The sequence below is a fragment of the Mobula hypostoma genome, chromosome 11 (assembly GCF_963921235.1).
Source record: "Mobula hypostoma chromosome 11, sMobHyp1.1, whole genome shotgun sequence".
In the NCBI taxonomy this organism is placed as follows: domain Eukaryota; kingdom Metazoa; phylum Chordata; class Chondrichthyes; order Myliobatiformes; family Myliobatidae; genus Mobula; species Mobula hypostoma.
Window position 1 is genome coordinate 8,109,204 of NC_086107.1, and position 18,958 is coordinate 8,128,161.

Genomic DNA, 18,958 nt, shown 5'->3' on the forward strand with positions numbered 1-18,958 from the left:
CCACAAACTGCCAAGTAATCGTCGCCCAAGACCGGGACCAGGACAATATCCTGGCTTGGGCTGACATGTTGCAAGTAACATTTGAGTCATGCAAGTGCCATACAATGACCATCTCCAACAAGAGAGGCTCTAACCATTGTCCCTTGACGTTCAGTGGCATCACCATCACTAAATCCCCTACTATCTGCACCATAGGGGTTATCATTGACAGGAAACCGAACTGGTCAAGCGATATAAACACCGTGGCTATCAGAGCAAGTCAAAAGCTAGGAATCCTGCGGCATATAACTTACCTCCTGACTCCCCAAAGCCTGACCACCATCTACAAGGCTCAGGTCAGGAGTGTAATGGAATACTCACCACTCGCCTGGATGAATGCAGCTTCATCAACACTCAAGAAGCTTGACACCATCCAGTACAAGGCAGCCCACTTGACTGGTACCCCTTCCACAAGTATTCATTTCCTCCACCATCAACAAACAGTTGCAGCAGTGTGTGTTATCTACAAGATGGACTGCAACAACACACCAAAGTTCCTAAGGCAACACTTTCCAGACCCGCTACCACTACCACCTAGAAGGACGAGAACAGCAGGTACCTGGGGGCACCACCACTTGGAAATCCCCCTCCAAGTCACTCAGCATCCTGACTTGGAAACATATCACCATTCCTTCATTGTCACTGGGTCAAAATCATGGAATTCCCTCCCTAACAGCACTGTGGGTGTACCTGTAACCTCACAGCGGTTCAAGAAGGCAGGTCATTACCACCTTCTCAAGGGCAACCAGGGATGGGCAATAAATGCTGGCTTAGCTAGCGCCGCCCACATCCCGTAAGTGAATAAAGAAAAGACCCAGGTCTCCGATATCATCCTTCGACAGATCATTCAATTGGCCAGAAGACACACCACCAGGATAAAGATTACAGGCTTCAAACAATACCAGAACCATATCTGAAAGAAAAAGAAATGAAAGAAGTAGCTTCGTGAACCGTCTGGAAGATATTGCCCTTGGTCGCGTTGTTTGCCAGTGCCATAGTACAATGTAGTACAAGTCCTTCAACCCATGATGTTGTGTTGAACCTTTAACCTACTCTACGATCAATCTAACTCTCCTTCCCACAAAGACCTCCATTTTTCTATCATCTGATTGCTTCTTAACTGTTTCTGCCTTTACCACCACTCGTGGCAGCATTTTCTATTCACCCATCACTCTCTGTGTATAAAGCCTACCTCTGACATCCCCCCTATACCTCCTCCAAACACCTTAAAGTTATGCCTCCTTGTATTAGCTATTTCTGCCCTGGGAAAAAGTCCCTGGCTGTCCACTTGATCTTACCATCTTGACACCTCTCATCCTCCTTCACTCCAAACAGAAAAATCCTGGCTCACTCAGACATGATCCATTATCTACTAAGAGTAGTGGATTTTGACTTAGTAACAATTAAGGAATGGTTGAAAAAGTAGAAATGGTGTGTGAAGGAAGAAAAGCTAACAGTGGAGCTATTTCCAACATTCAGATTCATTTATTTCTCACATGTACAGTGAAAAATGTTGTTTGCATCAACAATCAACACCACCTGAGGATGTGCTGGGGCAGCCCTCAAGTGTCACTACACATTCCAGTGCCAAGACAGCATGCCCACAATGCTCCTCAGAACAACACAAACAACACCAACACCAGCAGCAAGACAAAAAAAAGCCCTTTTCCTCCCTCCCATTCACTCACACACACACCCACACCCTCACACACACACGCGCGCACACTCACACACTCACACCCTCACACACAGACAGTCCTCTAACTCCAGGACAGGCCTCCAATGAATATGAGGACTGACAAACATCAGGCCTCTGAATTCCCCCGTGGACTCACAGGACTTCTCCCATTGGGCCTCGATGTCCAGACTCACCAACCTAGTTATCTGCCTTCTCTTATCCTTTTAGAAGTTTTAGAGTGGGAAGATGCTGATAAAGACTTCTTGGCAAACTGCTGCAAAGCACTGTGCAAGTAGTGGCCATAAAGTTGTACAGCACAGTAATGGGTCCTACAACCTCACCAGTCCACACTGACCTCTTTTTTTCATTACACTAGTCCCATCTGCTCGCATGAGGACTTTTATGCCTTTTATGCCTTGCCTATTGAAGTGTCTTTTTAAATGCCTCTTGAATGTGGTTATTATATCTAATTTCTACCAATTCCTCCAGCAGCCCATTCCAGATACCAACCACACTATTTAAAAAAATATACCTGTCAGATCCCCATTAAAATTTCTTCTTCTCATCTCAAATCTGTCCTTTCTTGGTTCAAGGTTCAGAGAAGCTCTTCTGCACATCAGTGTGTGGTTATTTAAGTTACTGTTGTTTCCCTGTCAGCTTGAACCAGTCTGGCCATTCTCCTCTGACCTCTGTCATTAACCAGGCATTTTCACTCATGGAACTGCTACTCACTGGATACTTTTGTTTTTTTCCACCATTCTCTGTAAACTCTAGACTTTAGAGCCTAGAGACTGTTGTGTCTGAAAATCCCAGCAGATCAGCAGTTTCTGAGATTGTCATACCAGCCTGTCTGGCTCCAGCAATCATTCCACAGTCAAAGTCACTTAGATCACATTTCTTACCCATTCTGATGTTTAGTCTGAACAACAACTGAGCCCCTTGACCATGCCTGCATGCTTTTATGCAATGAGTCACTGCCACGCGGTTGGCTGATTAGATATTTGCATTAATGAGCAGGTGTACAGGGATACCTAATGAAGTGGCCACTGAGTGTATATATAACATTAAATTGTTTACTCATGTCACTGAGCACCAAAAGTGCTACCCCTACCTGGTTTGACCCTTAGATCACCCTACTTCCACACTGTGTGGGAGGCTATTGTTGCTCTTAGACAACTGGGGATGCACAATTAGTAACTTAACAGTACTTCCTACATCCCAAAAATAAATTTCCTCAAAGCAAAACTATAATTAACTTGTAATATAAACCACCAGTACTTTTTCCACTGGATGCAGTATGTGCTTTCAAAAAATGAAAGCAAGCATCATTTTTGCAGCAACACACACAGAATGCTGGAAGAAGTAATGTTTCAGGCAGAGATCCTTCATCAGGGTGTCGTTCACCCCAAAATGTCAGCTCTTTATTCCTCTCTGTTGATGCTGCCTGACCTGCCGAGTTCCTCCAGTACTTTGGGAGTTTTACTCTGGATCTCCAGCATCTCTTGTGCTTACCACTTTTACAATTCTTTCTTTAAAAAAAAGATTCCGTGCTATACTGCCTATAAATCTTAACCTTTGGAATTTTTACTTACACCTAGATTTAAAAGGATCTTCAAAGCTGTAAAGAACTGTAATAAAACCAGGAAGATAATTTGGCAGAGTATCACAGCTCAGTATATACTCAGTCCCTCTTAATCAGGACCACTGTTTTGCCTTAACTCTGAAGTTATCTTTAATGCATTTTCAATGCTGAAGATGTTTCATAAATGCAAATCACCAAATGTCCACAAAGAAATTATAGTTTATGTATAGCAAGAAATCCTTGTCCATCTAAAAAGATTCACAAAGATCGTAAAACGTTTGTTGTCTGGCCTCAGATGGTCATCTGATCTTAGTTGTAGAGAGAAAGCTTCTTCTCTCCAGGATTGTGTATCAGAACTACCAACTCCTGCATGTTTTTCCAACAATGAGTGAAAGCCAAATCAATCAGGTTGATATGTGGTGGGGTGAGAAAGGGATACCATAAGACCATATGGAAGCAGAATTAGTCCATTCGGCCCATCGAGTCTGCTCTGCCATTCCATCATGACTAATATCTTATCCCTCTAAGCACCACTTTCCTGCCTTCTCCCCATAACCTTTGATGCCCTTACTGATCAAGAAACTATCAGCCTCTGCTATAAATATGCCCAATGACTTGGCATCCAAAGAATTCCACAGATTCAGTACACTCTGGCTAAAGAAATTCCTTATCATCTCTGTTCTAAATCGACGTTCTTCTAATTTGAAACTGTGCCCTGATCCTAGACTCTCCCACTATAGGACGCATAGATACCCTTCAAAACAAAAGAATCATGAGGCTTCTAAGGAACACAGATCAACTGGGTTTCCTGTGTAAAAATGTTACTATCCCATCCACCTGATCTGGTCGTCACTGTTCAAAATCAGGTATAATATCACTGGCCTGTGTTGTGACATGTGTTGTTTCGTGGCAGCAGTATAGTGCAATACATAAAAAAATATATAAATTACAGATGTGGTTGTCCGTCATATTATGATGATGACAGGAAAACTGTGCTGCTGAGTGTTTAAAGTGGAAAAGCTGTTGCACTAGGGCAGTTCCACTCTCAACCACAAAAGTCTCGGTCCAGTGGTCCGATTCGTCATCACAAACCAGGACATTCCTTGGTTGCAGTGGGTGACCGTGACTTCTTCGGTGCCTCGTCATGCCCTTCTCTCTCCTCGGAGCTTTGCAGAACCACCTTTCTGGCCGTTGGATCTCACTCTAGATCTTATCCACCCAGTCTGCCACTGCTGACTTCACATGCTGGAGCAAGCATTGTCCCTATCTCGCCGGGGTATGAGGTTCGTGGGCTACGCTCACCTGGTTCAGCCTGCTGGTCAAGGCAGTGCACCAGGATGTGGCAACTGTCACATGCAACCAGCCACTTGGAGTCATAGTTGAGAGCTGAGTGTCCATTGGGAGCAAAGGTGAGTGAGCTGCCCCAGAATGAACACATCAATCCCCTTCACCAGAGGAGGTACACCTCCCTGGGAAGTGTGGAAGTAAAGTTGTCTATAAGTCAAACCAGGTCGGGGTAGCATTTTTGGTGCATGAGTGACCAGTTTGATTTTATACATATGCTCAGTGGCTACTTTATTAGATGTACATGTACACCTGCTCATTAATGCAAATATCTAATCAGCCAATACACATAGTCTATATATAGTACTGTGCAAAAGTCTTAGGCACATGTACCGTATATAGCTAGGGTTCCTTAGACCTTTGCACAGTACTGTCTTAGTCAACATGGAGCAAAGATCGAGTTTATAAATCTGGAAGATGCAAAGGATAGTGGAAATAGTGAGGATGGAGGGACGTGGGACAGATGGCAGAAAAGGCGTACCATGGGTGAGGGTGGCACGAGTGCAGCCACACCTGGCCCTGAGACACCAGGCAAGGTCATTTGATTCCAAAAAATTGGTTTATTGATTATTACAGAATGTCTCTCTGGAACTTCACACTCCCTCCCCTCTCCCTTCCCCTTTTTCCCCAACTATGATTCCACTCTCCCTGACTCCTTTCCCACACTCAGTCCACAATAGAGACCCACATTAAAAGCAGGTTTATCATCACTCATATATGTCAGAAATCTGTTTTTTGGGGGGCAGCAGTACAGTGTACTACATAAAATTACTACAGTACTGTGCAAAACTCTTAGGCATCCTAGCTATATTTATGTGCCTAGACATTTGCACAGTAATGTATGTAAATTAAATTAAATTAGTATGGCAAAAAAAGAGCAAAAATAGTGAGGTAATGTTAATGGTTTGGTTCATTATCTGATTCCACTACCTTCCTTTGGCAATACATTCCAGACATCAACCGCTCCCTATGCATAAAAATTACTCCTTAATCTCTTTAAAATTCCTTCCTGTCACCTTAAAACTATGCCTCTTGTTCTAGTTACTCTTACCATGTGAAAACAGCCTTACCATGGGATGATACCTCTACCATACAAGTGATCGTGCTTTCACTCTGAAGTTATCTGAAATGCTTTTTCAATATTGAAGATGCTTCATAAATGCAAATACTGTTCTCCTTATTCACTAAATGTCCACAAAAAAAATCTACAGTTTATGTATACCAAGAAATAGACAGCCATGGGTAACCCTAGGTAGTTTCTTGGGTGGGTGCATGTTCGGTATAGCATTGTGGGCTGAAGGGCCTGTATTGTGCTGTAGGTTTTCTATGTTTCTATGTCTGTTTCTAAATCCCTGTCTATCATAAAACAATTCATAAAGAGCAAATGAGAATATATAGAACAAATCAAATCAAAAGAAAAATTGTGTAATTTGGACCATAAGCAATGGGAGCAGAATTAGGCCAGGCAGCCCATCAAGTTTACTCTACCATTCCATCTTGACTGATTTATCATCCTTTTCAACCCCATTCCCCTGCATTCTCCTTATAGCCTTTGATGCCTTTACAAATCGAGAAGCTATCACCCTCTGCTTTGAATATATCCAATTACCTGGCTTCTATAGCCACCTGTGGCAATGAGTTCCACAGGTTTACCACTCACTGGCTAAAGAAATCTCTGTTCTAAAGGGACAACCATCTATTCTGAGGCTGTGTCCTCTGGTCCTAGATTCTCCCACTATGATGCATTCTCTCCACATGCACTCCATCAAGGCCTTTCATTTTACAATTGCTGATTAGATATTGGACATGGTATGGACGTATTTCTGGATGATACTCAGCTCATTTGTGGAAGTAAATGACACAGCTGTACCCACACAGTCTCTTAGACTTGAACTTGCAAAATTCCTTAAATTTAGTATCATGACAGATTACTTCAGATAGTGAAAATCTCAGAATAAACCAATGGCAGACCAAATATAAATCTTCCCTTCCACAACTATGCGAGGTATCGGAAGCTTTCTGAAAGTATCAAGTTTTTTTTAAATCCTTAGTGTTAATATCATTCGCAGGCACCACGATAGTGTAGCAGTTAGCGTGACACTAATACAGCTCAGTGTGTTACGGAGTGTTGAGTTAAATTCTGGTGCTGTTCTGGAAGGAGTCTCTGTACATCCTCCAGTAACCTGCCTATTTAACCCTAACCTAATCACAGGACAATTTACAATGACCAATCAACCTACTAACTAGTGCGTCAATGGACTGTGGGAGAAAATTGGAGAACCCAGAAGAAATAGAGGTGGTCACAGGGAGAACGTACAAACTCCTTACCGACGACACAGGAATTGAACTCCAAACTCCGTTACCCAAGCTGTAATCGCACTAACCATTACACTACCATGGCACCCCACTATGCTATTGTAGCATCCCCCAACACCACCGTGGCACTCCCCAAAAATGTTCTGTTATAATCATTAAGACTCCTAAACACAATACATTGAAATTCCACTCAATTTTCATTTTGTTTCCTTTATTGCATGTTCTCATTCAGTTTTGCATTGGTAGTTATAAAAATAGTCACCCAGTTACTTGCTAGAAATTAAACTATATGCTTAAGACCAATTAAAATTAAAGTTGTGTCATCATATTCATCACTATTTTCAGTAATGTTGATTTAAGGAGAATACAATATTTACCCTTTGATTTTGAAGTTATTTTTGTTCTTAACCTTTTCAGATAATTCAGATCCTTTAATACTTGGAGAAATCAATAAGTATTTTCATAAAGAGCTAGAAAATATTCAAATTTACCTGTATTAAGATTCTATGGTTATGATTTCATCACTTTGATCCTTTTTCAAAATTTGCAAATGTCATGGAAGTTCTCCACATAATTCTTTTCCACACTGAAGCGCCAAGAACTGAAGCCTGAGACCTCTAGCAACAGTTGCTAGACACAAAAATCATGTGATCAAAACACTTGTAATCTGGTGCAGCTCTGAGGGAAATCATTGATGGTCAAAGATAATAAGAAGCTATTTCCCTGACTACTTATTCAAAGCTACACAAGTACACATAAACACTCAGGGTATTATTACAGTACCTTCAAGAAAATTCACAACACGAAAAGTTTGTTATGTGTAATTAATATGGAATCTCCTTCTGCTAATAAAATACTTTTAATCCTTAATATCATTTTTGAGGCAATTATTACAAATAAGACACGCCAGTGGCTATATTTCATTAAAAGTTGGGTCACCTGGAGGAGGTTGTATGATGTTGAAAGACCCGAAACACCCGATGATTCCAGGAACATCACTGAAGATGTGTCCAGAAGCATCAATAGATGTATGTACACAGTTTAATCCTTAATATCGTTTTTGAGGCAATTATTACAAATAAGACATGCCAGTGGCTATATTTCATTAAAAGTTTCTGGTGATTTTGTCACCAAAAACTCTAGCAAATTTCTACAGATGTACTGTGAGTGTGTTCTGATTGGTTGCATCACCATTTGATATGGAGGTGCCAATGCACAGGAACGGAAAAAGCTGGACAGTGTTGGAAATTCAGATAGCTCCATTGTGGGCACTTGCCTCGCCACCATCAAGAATATCTTCAATAGATGGTGCCTCAAGAAGGTGTTATCCATCATGAAGGACCCTCACCATCTGGGACATGCCCTCTCCTCATTACTACCGTCAGCGAGGAGGTACAGGAGCCTGAAGACACACACTCAACATTTTAGGAACAGCTTCTTCATCTCCATTATCAGATTTCAGAGTGGACAATTAACCTCACTTAGATACCATGAACACTATTTCACTTTTTGATCTCTTTTTACACAAATTATTTATATTTTATGTACAGTGGATTCCGGGTAATTGGGACACATTGGTACCAGTAGATTCTTCCCCTGTTAAGTAGCTGCCCTACTTAGCTGAAGTTTCATGGAAATAGTTAAAAAGGTATATAAAAGATAAATTATCATTTAACTGAGTAAAAAATTATATATTTAAATGAAATACAGAATAAATTAGAATACTACCAAAACTGCTGTGGTACTATAAAACTGTGTATTAGTTCCTAATAGTTATTGACAGAGGAATTCATTCAGTGCAAGCTGATTGTTTTTTTGATTGACTGTAAGTGAACAAAATCAGCGCAGACATCTGTGCAGATAGTGGACTGCCTCCGAACAGTGCTTTCTATGATTGTATCTCCAAATTTTCAATATCAATGTAACTTTCAAGATGATTGTTGACTGCTTCAAATTCTTCGTAGTTCCTAACTTGTTGAAGTAGTGAAATCATTTCATTTTCACTCCTAGCCGTTTCTGGCATCTTCAAGCCTGTATGCTCGAAACTGCAGCGAGCAAAACAGTTCTGAATTGTCTAACTGCTTATCACTTGCCAACTATCAGTGACAAAAATCACCGCCTTTTGAACTCAAGCATGCAAATGGCTCTATTTAAAAACTGACCCTCTGAGGACGGTGTAGTGTCTAATTGCCACACAACATAGCTACGACTAATGCTAGTTAGAAACTGTTCAGCAACTGTCTGCTGCCCCCACAAAGCGGCATAGTGTCCCAAATAAACAAAGGAAATCCTGACTAATATCCTGATTTGTTTTTGTTCTTTAAAAGTTTTCCCAAATAAGCAACTGTCCTGATTAACCGGTGGCCCAAATAACCACAATCCACTGTATTTCTTATTGAAACTTAAAATGATTATTTTATGTATTGCACAGTACAGCTGTTGCAAAGCATCAAATTCCATGAGGTCTATGATAATAGACATGATTCTGATTCCAATTCCCTTTAGAACCACTTGTAAACAATGACATTAAAAGATGCATTTTTGCTGCTCAAATCCCTTTCCTGGCTCCATAGAGGCTATTGTCTGATGACCTGTTGTATGCAAGGGTCACAGCAAACTGCTGTATCCAGTGCTGCACATTTGCCAGTCAAAGGAGAGCATGTCCATTACTAGCTGTATTGAAGTGTGATGTGTTCAGGGTGACCAGGTTCAAAGTTCAAAGTAACTTTATTTTCAAAGTCCATATATGTCACCATATACTACCCTGAGAATTGTTTTCTTGCTGGCATTCACAGTAAATACGAAGGAATACTATAGAATCAATGAAAAGCTACATACAAAGATGAACAAACAACCAATGTGTAAAAGGCAAAGTGCAAATATAAAGATAAATAAATATTGAGAGTATGAGTTGTAGAGTCCTTGAAAGTGGATCCTGAAGAAGGGTCTCAGCCTTCTTTCAATTCATTTCCATAGATGTTGCATGACCTGGCATTTTGTGTGTGTTCTTTAGGTTATGGAATCAGTTCAGTGTTGAGGTGGGTGGAATTATCCACCCAGGTACAGGAGCCTGATGGTGAGGGTAATAACTGTTCCTGAACCTGGCGGTGTGGGTGTTAAGGCTGCTGCAACTCCTGTCCAATGGCAGCAGCAATAAGAGAGCATGCCCTGGATGGAAGAAGTCCTTGACGGAAGCTGCTAACTCCAAGTGGGAACCCGTGGAGTAGAATTCCTATTTCTTTGTATCCTTTTTTGATCCGATGGGTCCATTAAACATCACTACTACTCTACTGAAAGGTATAGATACAACCAATAAGATTCTGCAGATGTTGGAAATCTTGAGCAACACATATAAAATGCTGGGGGATCTCAGCAAGTCAAAGCATCTATGGAGGGGAATAACCAGCCAATGTTTCGGGCTGCGATTTCATCTTTATACAGATCTGTGATGAGTTGTATGCCTGTGTGCAAAGTGTTACTCTTACCCTATTTGAGACACAGTATTATTGATACTTACAGTATCTATTCCTATGGGCAAGACCTGCATGAATTCACCGGATTGTCATGATAAATGATTTATTGTGTTGCCCCAACTAGCCTTAGAAGAAACCATTCTTGGAATACTGTGGCATTAATTATCTTATGTTTGAGTTAACCTACTCCTTTCTCTCTATAATCAGGTAGTGTCTTGGGTGAGAACTTTTATTTGTAGTCCATGGTGTCTAGGGAAAGGTAGTTACTCTGGTGAGCTTGTTGTGTCCATTCTGGGACAGCTCACTCACCTTTGGTCCCTACCGAACACTCAGCTCTCACCTGTGGCTCCAATAGCTGTTTGCATGGCATAGCGGCCACACACCCTGATACACCATTTCAACAGGTGGGCAAAACCACGTGAGGGTAGCTGGCACCCTCATACCCTGGTGGGATGGGGACATACCAGTCCTAGCATGGGCAAATTAGATCTACAGTGAGATCCAACAGCGAGGAAGACGATACTGCAACGCTGTATGAAGAGCAAAGGACATGACAAGGCACAGAAGACATCTTTGTCATCCACTGCAACCAAAGAAGACCCCAGTTTGTGACAATTACTCATAACTAGACCTGGACTTCTGAGTTCGAGAGAGTGGAACTGCCCTAGTGCAATGACTTTTCCACTTTTAAAATCTCTCCTGCTCAGGTTTCCTGTCATCGTTGGACAGGATGGACTACCACCACCTGAACTGAACACAAGAGATTCTGCAGATGTAGTAAACCCAGAGAACACACAAAAATGCTGGAGGAACTTAATGGGTGAGGCAGCATCTGTGGAAGGGAATAAGCAGGCAACGTTTCGGACCAAGATCCTTCAAGATGGAACCCTCCACAGATGGTATCTAACCTGTTGAGTTTCTCCAGCATTTTGTCAAAGGTTTCAAAGGTACATTTAATGCCAGAGAAATGTATACAATATACATCCTGAAATTCTTTTTCTTCACAACCATCCATGAAAACAGAGGAGTGCCCCAAAGAATGAATGATAGTTAAATGCTAGAACCCCAAAGCCCCCTCAGCTCCCCCCTCTCATGCATAGGTCCTTTAACATCTGCTGGACGATGCTGAGGATGTTCTACAAATCTGTGGTGGCCAGTGCTATCATGTTTGCTGTTGTGTGCTGGGGCAGCAGGCTGAGGGTGGCAGACACCAACAGAATCAACAAACTCATTCGTAAGGCCAGTGATGTTGTGGGGATGGAACTGGACTCTCTGACGGTGGTGTCTGAAAAGAGGATGCTGTCCAAGTTGCATGCCATCTTGGACAATGTCTCCCATCCACTACATAATGTACTGGTTGGGCACAGGAGTAAATTCAGCCAGAGACTCATTCCACCGAGATGCAACACTGAGCGTCATAGGAAGTCATTCCTGCCTGTGGCCATCAAACTTTACAACTCCTCCCTTGGAGGGTCAGACACCCTGAGCCAATAGGCTGGTCCTGGACTTATTTCCATCTGGCATAATTTAGATATTATTATTTAATTATTTGTGGTTTTATATTGCTATGTTTATACTCTATTCTTGGTTGGTGCACCTGTAATGAAACCCAATTTCCCTCAGGATTAATAAAGTATGTCTATCTATCTATCTATTTATAAGCAGCAGCAAAGCAACGGTCCCCACTCCCCCACCAGCAAAAGCATTGGCACCCCTCATAGAAACCATAGAAACTACAGCACAGAAACAGGCTCTTTGGCCCTTCTTGGCTGTGCCGAACCATTTTCTGCCTAGTCCCACTGACCTGCACATGGACCATATCCCTCCATACACCTCCCATCCATGTATCTGTCCAATTTATTCTTAAATGTTAAAAAAGAACCCGCATTTACCACCTCATCTGACAGCTCATTCCATACTCCCACCACTCTCTGTGTGAAGAAGCCCCCACTAATGTTCCCTTTAATCTTTTCCCCCCTCACCCTTAACCCATGTCCTCTGGTTTTTTTCTCCCCTTGCCTCAGTGGAAAAAGCCTGCTTGCATTCACTCTATCTATACCCATCATAATTTTATATACCTCTATCAAATCTCCCCTCATTCTTCTACGCTCCAGGGAATAAAGTCCTAACCTATTCAACCTTTCTCTGTAACTGAGTTTCTCAAGTCCCGGCAACATCCTTGTAAACCTTCTGTGCACTCTTTCAACCTTATTTATATCCTTCCTGTAATTTGGTGACCAAAACTGAACACAATACTCCAGATTCGGCCTCACCAATGCCTTATACAACCTCATCATAACATTCCAGCTCTTATACTCAATACTTTGATTAATAAAGGCCAATGTACCAAAAGCTCTCATTACGACCCTATCTACCTGTGACAACACTTTTAGGAATTTTGTATCTGTATTCCCAGATCCCTCTGTTCCACTGCACTCCTCAGTGCCTTACCATTAACCCTGTATGTTCTACATTGCTTTGTCCTTCCAACGTGCAATACCTCACACTTGTCTGTATTAAACTCCATCTGCCATTTTTCAGCCCATTTTTCCAGCTGGTCCAAGTCCCTCTGCAGGCTCTGAAAACCTTCCTCACTGTCTACTACACCTCCAATCTTTGTATCATCAGCAAACTTGCTGATCCAATTTACCACATTATCATCCAGATCATTCATATAGATGACAAATAACAATGGACCCAGCACTGATCCCTGTGGCACACCACTAGTCACAGGCCTCCACTCAGAGAAGCAATTCTCTACCACCACTCTCTGGCTTCTTCCATCGAGCCAATGTCTAATCCAATTTACCACCTCTCCATGTATACCTAGCGACTGAATTTTCTTAACTAACCTCCCATGCGGGACCATGTCAAAGGCCTTACTGAAGTCCATGTAGACAATATACTGCCTTCCCTTCATCCACTTTCCTGGTAACCTCCTCGAAAAACTCCAATAGGTTGGTCAAACATGACCTACCACGCACAAAGCCATGTTGACTCTCCCTAATAAGCCCCTGTCTATCCAAATGCTTGTAGATTCTGTCTCTTAGTACTCCCTCCAATAACTTACCTACTACTGACATTAAACTCACCGGCCTATAATTTCCCGGATTACTTTTCGATCCTTTTTTAAACAATGGAACAACATGAGCCACTCTCCAATCCTCCGGCACTTCACCCGTAGACAGCGACGTTTTAAATATTTCTGCCAGGGCCCCCGCAATTTCAACACTAGTCTCCTTCAAGGTCCGAGGGAACACTCTGTCAGGTCCCGGGGATTTATCCACTTAATTTTCCTCAAGACAGCAAGCACCTCCTCCTTTTCAATCTGTACAGTTTCCATCGTCTCACTACTTGATTCCCTCAATTCCATAGATTTCATGCCAGCTTCCTTAGTAAATACAGACGCAAAAAACCTATTTAAGATCTCCCCCATTTCCTTTGGTTCCGCACAAAGCTGACCACTCTGATCTTCAAGAGGACCAATTTTATCCCTTATAATCCTTTTGCTCTTAATATACTTGTAAAAGCTCTTTGGATTATCCTTCACTTTGACTGCCAAGGCAACCTCATGTCTTCTTTTAGCCCTCCTGATTTCTTTCTTAAGTATTTTCTTGCACTTCTTATACTCCACAAGCACCTGATTTACCCCCTGTTTCCTATACATTTCATACAACTCCCTCTTCTTCTTTATCAGAGTTGCAATATCCCTTGAGAACCAAGGTTCCTTATTCCTATTCAATTTGCCTTTAATCCTGACAGGAACATACAAACTCTGCACTCTCAAAATTTCCCCTTTGAAGGCTTCCCACCTACCAATCACATCTTTGCCAGAGAACAACCTGTTCCAATCCACGCTTTTTAAATCCTTTCTCATTTCTTCAAATTTGGCCTTCTTCCAGTTCAGAACCTCAACCCTAGGACCAGATCTATCCTTGTCCATGATCAAATTGAAACTAATGGTGTTATGATCACTGGAACCAAAGTGCTCCCCTACACAGACTTCTGTCACTTGCCCTAATTCGTTTCCTAACAGGAGATCCAATATTGCGTCCCCTCTAGTTGGTCCCTCTATATATTGATTTAGAAAACTTTCCTGAACACATTTTACAAACTCTAAACCATCTAGAGCCCTAACAGTATGGGAGTCCCAATCAATGTATGGAAAATTAAAATCCCCTACCACCACATCATCGTGCACTCAAGTGTGCAGCAAAGCATCAATACAGACACAGACTTTCAGTACCCCAAAGACTACTTGTTCACCTGGTAATTTGACATACCACAGGTAAAAGAGGTGTCCCCGTTTCACGTTTTGTGTGTTCATCCTGACCTGATGTATAGACTCTCTTTCAGGGACTCTACAACTCATGTCCTCACTACTACTTTCATTTGCACAATTTGTCTTCTTTTGCTCATTGATTGTTTGTCAGTCTTTGTTTATACATAGTTTTTCAGAAATGCTATTGTATTTCGTTATTTCGTTATAAATATCTGCAAGAAAATAAATCCCAAGGTATATGGCAACATATACAGTATTTACCTAGTTTCAATAGGTACATTTAATGTCAGAGAAATATATACAGTATACATAGTCAAAGAAAAGTACAACACAGAAACAGGCCCATCAGTCTATCTAGTCTGTACCAAACCATTTAAAGAGCTTACTCCCATTGAACTGCACTGGGACCATAACCCTTCATACCCCTAACATCCATCTCCTTATCCAAACTCCTCTTCAATGTTGCAATTGAGCTCGCATGCACTGCTTGCTCTGGCAGCTTGTTCCATACTCTCACGACCCTCTGAATGAAGAAGCTTCCCCCAATGTTCCCCCTTAAACTTTTCACCTTTCACCCTTAGCCCACGACCTCTAGTTGTAGCCCCACCCAACCTCAGTGAAAAAAGCTTGTTTATCCTATTTATACCCCTCATAATTTTGTATCCCTCTATCAATTCTCCCCTCGGTCTTCTATGTTTCAAGGAATAAGGTCCTAATTTAGTCATTTTTTTCCTTGTATCTCAGATCCTCCAGTCTCAGTACCACCCTCTGTACTTTTTCAACCTTATTTATATCTTTCCTGTAGGCAGGTGACCAAAACCGCACACAATACTCCAAATTACGCCTCACCAATATCTAATACAACTGCAACATAACATTCCATTTCCTGCACTCAATACTTGGATTTATGAAGGCCAATGTATCAAAACCTTGCTTAATGATCCTATATACCTGTGACACCACTTTCAGTGAATTATGGACCTGAACTCCCAGGTTCTTTTGTCCTTCTGCACTCTTCACTACACTGATTGGTCCTACTGAAGTACAACACCTCACAGTTGTCTGCATTATATTCCATCTGGCATTTTTCAGCTCATTTTTCTGGCTGGTCCAGATCCTGCTGCAAGCCATGATAGTCTTCCTTGCAATCCGCTGCACCCCCAATCTTAGTGTCACCTGCAAATTTGCTGATCCAGTTAACCTTCCAATACTTTCCCATAACTTTCCCACTATAGATGTCAGGCTTACCTGCCTATAATTTCCTGGTTTATTTTTAGTGCCTTTCTTAAACAGCAGAACAGCATTGGCTATCCTCCAATCCTCTGGTATCTCACTTGTTGCTAAGGATAATTTGATCATCTCTGCTCAGGCGCCAGCGATTTCTGCACCTGCCTCCTGCATGGTCTGAGGGCACACCTTGTCAGACCCTGGGGATTTTTCCACCCAAATTTGCCTCAAGACTTTGATAATAAATTTGACTTTGATTAACTCATTAAAATGTTACTGACATTGAAACAAAAAGTATGCCTCAAAGTTCCTTCCTATAGCTTACCTCATTAGTCACCTCAAACATAGCATCCTTATTGCAACAGTAAGAATCTTCTTCCCATTGGTGGGTGTCCTTTCTTACTCTTTCCTCTTCGCGGTGGCACATCAGGAAACACATCATTATATCAAGGCACAAGCCTTCACCTTCCTAAAATGGTAAACCTAAACCTAAGGTTAAGGATCCCCATAAACCTAAAGAAGGCAGAGGTACCAGCCATAACAAAATGATGGAGCAGACTTGATGGGTCGAATGGCCCAATTCGGCTTCTATACGTTATGGTCTAAATTTATGAAGAAACTCTTTGGGCAACCTCCTACCTTTTTCTAATTGATTTTAAATATCTCTATAAATATTCCAGTTTAGTCATAGACTAAAAGATACAGCACAAAAAGTCTTTTCCGCCCATCAAATCTATGCCAGAAATCAAGCCTCATTTGCATCAATCCTCCATCAATCCCATTTTTCTTATTCTCCCAACATTCTTTCAAGTCCAGATCCATTTGCTCACCAACATGCTAATAGCTAACTAACATATTAACCCACATGTTTTTGAGATGAGGGATGGTAGCTAATGCTCTGCCTTTGTTTAAGATAGGCAGTAGGAATAGGTCATAGGACTACAGGTTGGTGAGCCATATATCAGTGATGGAAAATGCATTGATAAGGATTTTGAGGGACAAGGTTTATTCGCATTTGGAAAGTCAAGGACTGATTAGAACAGTCAGCATGGCTTTGTGCATGAAAAATCATTCTGAGAAAATTGATTGTGCATCTTCTTCATTCTTTCCCTTGCGTTGAATCCCTCTTCTGTTGATTTTTGGGATCTTTGACTCCCACAGGAATATTTACAGGAAGCAACATTATCCATTCTATTGAAATTGCTTCCGAACTGGTTTCCTGGCTTTAATGATGACATGTTAAATATTTCTTAAATGTTGTAATACAGTATACTTTTTTGCTTACCCTGTTTTGGTTAGCTTCTTCATGTCCTGTTTATTTTGATCGACTGCTCACTAAAAGAGACCTGACTACAGATATTTTATAGGACCTCTCTTTGCAGTGATGTCATAAAGTTCTGTCCCAGTGACATCATTGTCAGAAGTGATGGCCTCAATTTGTCAGAGGGTTGCAAGACAGGAAAATCAATAAACAAAGACTGAGAGACAAATGTAGATAAATACTTATCTCAGAGAGCAGTTTTGTATTGTGGTGGGAAAAGGCTGTTCAGCATCAATTCAATTTGGGGTCTCAAGCCTTTTCTCAGAAGTGGTATTTTATATTCTATGTCTGAGATTGTGCGCATAGATTAACTCCCCAGATCACAACCAACCTGATCAATCTATATTTGTCATATTCAGCTTTGGATCAGGTTTGTAGTTTATGTTTATTGTTATTCAAGTGTGCACATGTATATCGCCAAATGAAACAACATTCCTCCAGACTAAGATGCATAACACATTACATGTAACTCACACACAACACATAAAGTAATATTACCACAGATAAGTTAACAAATAATAAGGTGCATTTACAACACAAGTTTAAAAAGTCAACAGTATAATGCTACTGGCACGTCATACGTGACAAGACCTGAGGGTGGCAGGGAGTTCAGTAGTCTCATGGCCTGGGGGAAGAAGCTGTTTCCCATGCTTACAGTCTTCGTCCTAATGCTAAGGTACCTCCTGCCTGATGGAAGGGGGTGAAAGAGATCGTGGTACAGAGGGGAAGGATCTTTGACCCTGCATATACATCGCTCCAGAAAAATGTCTTGGATGGCTGAAAAAGTCTGATAAAATAGTAGAATTCACTTTCGGGACCAAAAAAAAACAAACTACTGGAGAAACTCAGTAGGTCAGGCATCATTTGTAGAGGCAGAGTGAGAGTGTAGACCCTGCAATCAGTATTGGAAATTCAGTATTGACATTCCCATGCAACACTAAATCAGTACTTCATCCAGGATTTACTTAGCATTACTGCATTTGTCTTTATTTCACCTTCAAAAAAATAAAGGGCATGTATGACATCATATTAAGGCAATGGTTAGATCAAGTCAGGTATCTGTAGCATAGTGGTTAGCATAATGCCATTAACACCAGCGACGTGGGCTCAATTTCCACCGCTGTCAGTAAAGAGTTTGTATATTCTCTCAGTGACTGCATGGGTTTCCTCCGGGTGCTCTGGTTTCCTCCCACATTCCAAAGACATACAGATTAGGAGGTTAATTGATCACAAGGGCATAAATGGGGTGGCAGGGACTCATTCTGCTGGTAGGGCCTTTGCTTTGCTTTGCTGTATCTCTTAATTAATTGATTAATAACGTATACCCCTTCTTGAGTGAAACCGATGACTTTGTTTCTCTCTCCATATACACTGTTGAACTTGCTTGGCTTTTCTGTTAAGTCAGAAAATATACAAAAACCATTTGATATGATAACTAGTATTATAATGAATTATTCGGGCTTCTTTCCCCTTCCTTTCCAGCCCTGATGAAGGGTCTCAGTCCAAACTATTCACTGTTTATTAATTTCCATAGATGCTGCCTAAAGGTGGTGGGGTGGATTTACGTCTCTACCGAAGGAGGTGTAAGAAACTCCTTCCTTCCAGTAGTCTAAAGGTCACCCTGGGCAAGATGTAGCGCCTACTTAGCACCCCCCCCCACCCGATTAGGGTCACGTGAAGCGGGGGGATGAAAGCA

The 18,958-nt window shown here is 41.5% G+C and overlaps 1 protein-coding gene across 1 annotated transcript in view; it reads right to left on the bottom strand.

The window, feature by feature from the left end:
- Nucleotides 1-16,379, bottom strand: part of LOC134353570 (doublecortin domain-containing protein 1-like) — a 610,678-nt gene extending 594,299 nt beyond the window's left edge. The window contains exon 1 of the mRNA XM_063061626.1: nucleotides 16,267-16,379. Coding sequence (XP_062917696.1) covers nucleotides 16,267-16,271 — 5 coding nt within the window. The 5' untranslated portion in view covers nucleotides 16,272-16,379. The remainder of the gene's footprint in view (nucleotides 1-16,266) is intronic.
- Between the last annotated feature and the right edge of the window lie 2,579 nt (nucleotides 16,380-18,958).